The sequence below is a fragment of the Trichechus manatus genome, unplaced genomic scaffold, assembly GCF_000243295.1.
Source record: "Trichechus manatus latirostris isolate Lorelei unplaced genomic scaffold, TriManLat1.0 scaffold00138, whole genome shotgun sequence".
Lineage (NCBI taxonomy): Eukaryota > Metazoa > Chordata > Mammalia > Sirenia > Trichechidae > Trichechus > Trichechus manatus.
In genome coordinates, this window is record NW_004444074.1 from 7,470,996 (window position 1) to 7,477,499 (window position 6,504).

Genomic DNA, 6,504 nt, shown 5'->3' on the forward strand with positions numbered 1-6,504 from the left:
GTTTGGCCCCACCTTTCATGTAGGTGGAGACAACATCCTGGGGTCGTCTTTCCAGCATCCTAGAGAGCCACGGAGAGACAGCGTCTTGTTGACACAGCCCCTTCTTTCTGCAGCCAGGCCCTTGTTTCCTATCTTGAGTTTTTTGCCATTTTTGTGTGCGTATCTTGGTACTGCATCAACTCCTTTCCTCCACAATCTCTCCTCATCCTGTGTTCTCTGCTCAGTAAAAAACATCCCCTCCTACCAAGTTTCCACACTAGAAACCTGGGAGTCACCCTGGACTCCCCACCGCCTCATCTCCCACATGTATTCAGACACTGACTCTATTCTATATTCAAAATATCCTTTAAGTGTCTCCTCTTCCCCCCATTCCCATGGCCACTGTCTTAGGTCAGGCCATCATCACTTCTCACCATTACAACTGCAAGAATATCCTATCAACTGTTTTTCCTTCCAGCTTTGGCTCTTTTCAGTCTATCCCATCACAAAACATCCGAAGTGATTTTGTTAAAGCTCAAATCAGTCTCTGTCTCCCTCTCTTTAAAATCCTTCAAACACTCTGTAGTGTTTCTAGCATAAAATGGAAGCTTGCCCCGTGTGAGCTGACCCCTGCTTACCTCCTTGGCCTCATCTCTTGCCATGATCAGTCGTCCTGGAAACCAAGACCAGGCCCTTCTGCACTATCTGTGGGTCCCTAAATGTGCAGGTCCATTGTTCTTTGACTGACTAACCCCACTACCACGCTCTGCCTGGCTAATTATCCTTTAGGTCTCAGCTCGATTTCTAATAGAGAAAAATTAGAACAACCTGAATGTAGTGACCTAAATAACAGAATGGTTAAATACAAGTTTTGATATAAAATTTTGGTGTATCCGTGCAATGACATATCAGGCATTTATCAATGCTATTTTTGAATACTTTTTCAGTTTTTAATGACATAGAAATATGTTCAAGATAAAACACTAAGTAACAATAGTAAGATAAAAAATTATGTGCAAAATGATGATATGGCAATTTTTGTTTTCTTGTTTATGCCTTTCTATATTTTCTAAATTTTGTGCAGTGTGTATATCTTCTATAAAATGAAAGCAAACTAATGTAAAATATATTTAAAAAATTTAAACATCACACTTTTTGGAAGGCTTTCTTAACATTTCACTCCACCACCATCTTCCAGTTCTTGACACAGTCCCTGTCACAGAGTAGTGTAGCTTCTCAATAAAGCTTTACTGAAATGATTTTCTTCTGCTGGCATTTTCCCTGTGACCAGCATGGAAAGAGGCTAGGAACAGATATAAAAGCACTGTTTGAAGGAAGGAAGAAGCTTCATAAGGAATACTGGAATTTTTCTTGAACTCACAAAATACTGTGAGGTCTTACCCTTGTTTCAGGAATTTAGCACTCCCTAAAGTCACTGCCCTCCTTCCCTGATAGCCAGAGAGCAGGCTGTGGATATAGACCAAGGCCCATTTCCACATTAAGAAGAGTGGGAAGGCTGGCAGAAGGTGGAGTGTGGTGGTCACAGGTGAGCTGCCCTGTAGACTCCATCTTGAACTTTGAGTTTTGGGTAACTGTGTATTTTCTTCAGTCCATGACACAATTTCTGGTCCCATTTCCTTGAGGGATTTGGCTACCATATTGGCAAAAATCATAGGATTTGCCTCTTCTTGATTTATTATCGTGGCAAAATGACCATGTGTTCCAGCTCACTTTGGATTTCCAGTGTCAACATTTGCTCCCAAAGAATTCTTTGGTTCTGGGAATTCTACCTTCTAGAGGCTAGTGCTCCTGGGCGCAGTGACCAATATACTCTTGACACTCATGAATCTCAGCTCAAGTCTTTATAGAAGAGATCAGGATATCCAGACTGATGATCTCTGTTTTTTGCCCCTTATCAGTTTAGCAATCTCTCCAGAGAGCCTGGTACCTTCAGAGATTCCCCCAGTATGTGATCTCAGAGGATTATACCTGTAGAGTGAGTCCAGTCCTCTCTGGACCAGGAGTTGGAAGACCTTGAGTCTTAACACACATCCTGTGCGACCTTGGTCAAGTCTTTTAATCTCTTTAGGTTTTGCTTTCCTAATCTGTTCAACAGCAAAATGGTTTGGGATCAGATAAAACCATGGACATGGCTATGCTAGGGGAAACAAAAAGTAGCAGAACCTCTGTACTGCAAGGCCATTTTACTGCTGTGACTATTGGTCCTGCCTGCAGCCTGGGGAGACTGGGAGGAAAAAATGACAAAACAGATGTGAAAGTGCCCAGAAGAGAGTTATGAGCACAGTGCCAGTCAAAAGTGTGGGAAGGGGAAACCTCTGTAGTACAGGAATGAGGGGAAGTGAAGGGCTTTCCCTGCTTAGGAGAGAGGGGGTGGCCCTCAGTATGCACATGATGTTCCCTAAGCTGGAAAGTGTTGAGTCTTAGAATAGTATCTCTTATTATAAAACCACTGAGCTCTGGGTTGAGGGCAGGGGGAAGATAGAAACTACCACCTGCTCTGGGCTGGTGGAATCACATTTTGGATAGAGTGTTAGAATACTCAGTTCATTCTTCCTTCATTTGACTAAACAGGGTTCCCATCTTAAATCCATGTTACACATACTCCCTTTGGACTTCTATTAAACAATCGTTTATTGGACACCTATTGTCTATACAGAGATAAGCGTAATACAGTATGTGCATGAAAGAGCTCACTATCTAGTGGGGGAGACAATCAAGTAAATAGATAGATATGTGATAGATATGGAAGTGGCTTCGGGGCTGCAGGAGCATAGAAGATACATAATTCTGTTGGAAGAAGGTCAGAGAAGGTTCTCTAGAGAAGGTGAGCACTTTTTTGGTTGTGTATTCAGGAGGCATCTGTTGTTATTCTCTGTTGACTGTTCCTTAGAAATGGCCTCAATCTTGGAGGCAAATGATTTGGTTAAACATACTGACACAAGTCGCTCGTATTCTTGGTTTATACTTTCACTGGTGTGCACTAGGAATTGTTGTTGGCATCTTCATGAACAAAACGTTTTAACTCCATGAGCCAAAGATAAATCAGCAAGAGGCTAGGAAGCAAAAGCCAACAATTAAAGATAAATTTGTGTGGCTTCACGACTCCTGTCTACAAGGCCCTTCTAGAAGGTGTGAACATTTCATCCTTCCTCTGGGGTTTGCAATTCTCTCGCCAGTCTCAGTCACTGCCTTTGGTGTACCACTTCCCTCTGGGGTGCAGCCCACTTATTTTCCCCTCCGCCTCCTGCCTCTTTCCTCTGTGATGACATCTCCCTGAGGAAGAGAAGCCATAGGAGCTCCTCCCTCTTAGCTAGCTTCAGTTTCCTTACTGGCCCCATGACATCATCTCTACCCTGGAAATTCCACTCACAGTCCTGTGCCCCCACCTTCATCCAAGGCCCCAAAGTCCCTATAAGTAAGGGTTCCCAACTCAGTATCATCACAGGACACAGTCTGGGTTCTGAAGCTTCTGGGCTCTTCAGTCTCAGCTTCTGGAAAGCCTCTCCTCAGCCAAGACCATGAAGCTCTGCGTGACTGTCCTCTCTCTCCTCGTGCTAGTGGCTGCCTTCTGCTCTCCGGCCCTCTCAGCACCAAGTAAGTCCACCCTTTCAGATGCTATTTCGAGAGTCAGGGTGTATGCAGAGTCTACCTCCCTAGTTGAGGCTGGTCTAACAGTGGGACCTAGAAGATTCCAAATAGTCTGCTCTCAAATGTAGATTCTAGTAGACATTCAATAATATTCAAGTTCCTGTTTTTTCTTTTCTTTTTTTTTTTTGGTTATTAAGAAACAATCAGGAGTTGATAGAGGAGAAAATGGATGGGGCTAGAAGTTAGGCTGAATAATTGGCTCTGCTTCTAACTACTTGTTCAAGCAAGTCCCTGACCTTCTCTGTGCCTTCGTTTCCCCATCCGTAAAATGATGGGAGTTGAACATTAGCTCTGAGACTCAATCCAGCTTCAATCTTTTAGAATTCTTCCATGATCTTCTCTGAGAACCCTGTATTCAAAATAAGACTCCCACTCAGGGTGGGTGGGATTGTATGTGAGGGACCATATTTGTGGTTCTGGCATCGCCACAGGAATGCTCATAAATGACCAGCTCCCATGTAGTGCTTTGATCTCACTCAGTCCTTTCCTTTTAGTGGGCTCCGACCCTCCTACTGCCTGCTGCTTCTCCTACACTCTGCGGAAGCTTCCTCGCAGCTTTGTGGTTGATTACTATGACACCAGCGGCCTCTGTGCCAAGCCAGCTGTGGTGTGAGTATCAACCCCTGGGCTCCTCTGGGAGGCAAAGGTGAGGGTAGAAGGAGTGGAGATGGGATCTACCTGGGAAGGGATGTGGCACCAAGCACCAGGGATGCGAGAGTCAGAGTTGTGGCCCTGGTGTCAGGGAGCAGTGAGGAAACAGGTCATGAGGTTGCTTGCTGAGTCCTGTAGGGGCTGGGTAGGGCCAAGGGAGAAGAGGGGATTCCTGGAAGAAAGTTAACCAGCAGTCAGGAAACCAGGGAAAGTTAAAAAAGGTCACATAAGATGTCAACTGATTTCTTAAATCATGCTAGAAAAGAAGATGTTAGGGGCGGTAGGGAATGGGGAGATGTATCCACATTAATTGCAAGACTCACTGATTCCTCATCTGAGCAACCTCTGAGCCACAATGAAGTCCAAAGGGTGGAAGTTATAGGGAATCTCATTCCAGTGCCACTCCCAGGACCTCCGTCACTAGAGCTGCTCCATGTGAACCATCAGTGGTGGTCCTCAGGTAGAGAGAGATGCCTGCTCTAGGCAAAGAATAGTACGAGATGTCCTCAAAGATTCCATGGGAGTCTAATCTGTCCACTCCTCATTCCTCAGATTCCAGACCAAAAGGGGCAGGGAAGTCTGTGCCAACCCCAGTGAGCCCTGGGTCCAGGAGTACATGGATGACCTGGAACTGAACTGAGCCACTCCAGGCCTGAGAGCAGCAAGTCTGCAGGGAAGGACATCTGAGCCCTGACACTTCTCATTGAAACACATCTTATCCATGCCCAAGACTCCTCTCAGCATTTCCTGTTCCTTCTCTTAATTTAATCGTTACTATGTGTTGTGTTATTGTATTTGGTGATGTTGCTATTATTTATGTTTGTTTTGCTGAGGGACATATGTCCCCCATGGGGATGGTCCACCACTGTTTCTCTACTATTGCAGAGAATACATGGGTGATGTAGTTTGATTTCATAATAAAACTTTTTTTAAAAAATGTAGACAGTTTCTTTGTGGTTTTAATTTGGCTTGAGGTGAAGGGAATTGCCTGATACTGTTTGGTGTGATGGTTAAGGGCTCAGCTGCTAACGGAAAGGTATATGATTTGAACTCACCAGTCACTCTGGGGGAGAAAGACCTGGCAATCTGTTCCTGTCAAGATTACAGCCTAGGAAACCCTATGGAACAGTTCTCCTCAGTCATACAGGGTCGCTCAGAGTGGGAATCAATTCAATGGCAAACAACAACAACATCAGTATAAAGAGATCCCTGGGTGGCACAGACTTTTGGCACTTGGCTACTAACTGAAAGGTTGGCCATTCTAATCCACCCAGAGGTGCCACTGAAAAAAGGCCTGGCAATTTACTTCCATTAGATCACAGCCATTGAAAACCCTGTGTACTGCAGTTCTACTCTGACACACATGGGGTAGCCGTAAGTCAGAATTGACTCAACAGCAAAGGGTTTTTTTTCATTAGTATGGACAACGGTTTCCAAACATAATAAGAATTAGTAGTTATTGAGTTACTTCCATGTGCTCTGGGCTAACTGCTCAAATACATGATCTTACCTAAAATTTCAACAAGGATTTTAACACCCTTATGAAGTAGAGACTGTTACCCTTCAATTTTATAGAAGAGGAAATAGAGGTTCAGCAAGTTGAAATGACTTGCTAAGTCTGCTTGGAGAGCATCACAAAAGGATGATGTGGAAAGGAAAGAGAGCCGTAGTGCTATGGTTATTATTTCAGCATCTTGTGGGGAAGTGTTTACAGAGGCAGCAGAAAATACAGAGTGGTGAGCGACTAGTACAGAGTCAGAAAAGAGGACCTCCATCACTTGTTATCAGTGTAACCTTAGGAAAGTCATTTTACATTACTGGGCCTCCGTTTCCACACCTGTGAAGTGGTGCAATGGTTAAGCACTCAGCTGTTGGCAGTTCAAACCCACTCAGTGGCTCTGCAAGAGAAAGACCTTGGTGATCTGCTCCCATAAAGACTCCAGCCTAGAACACTCTATGGGGCAGTTCTACCCTGTCACATGGGGTCATTATGAGTCGAAATTGACTCAGTGGCACCTAACAACAACAATGTGGGGGTAATATTATCCACTTCAAAGGGTTATTATGAGGTGATGTGTAAAGCACCTATCATGGCACTTGACACCTGGAAGTTTCTCTCCTTCCCTCCCTGAGCCTCAGCTTTTTCTCTTAAAATGGGAGTAGTGTCTTGCCCTCCCAGGGTTCATGAGAATCAAATTAGTCAAT

The 6,504-nt window shown here is 44.4% G+C and overlaps 1 protein-coding gene across 1 annotated transcript; it reads left to right on the top strand.

The window, feature by feature from the left end:
- The first annotated feature begins 3,434 nt into the window (after nt 1-3,434).
- LOC101353264 (C-C motif chemokine 4) lies at nt 3,435-5,240 on the top strand. The gene is made up of 3 exons (XM_004385437.2): nt 3,435-3,594; nt 4,143-4,257; nt 4,852-5,240. Exons 1-3 carry the CDS (start codon nt 3,519-3,521, stop codon nt 4,937-4,939), a joined length of 279 nt encoding a protein of 92 aa, XP_004385494.1. The 5' UTR covers nt 3,435-3,518; the 3' UTR covers nt 4,940-5,240.
- The last annotated feature ends 1,264 nt before the right edge of the window (nt 5,241-6,504 follow it).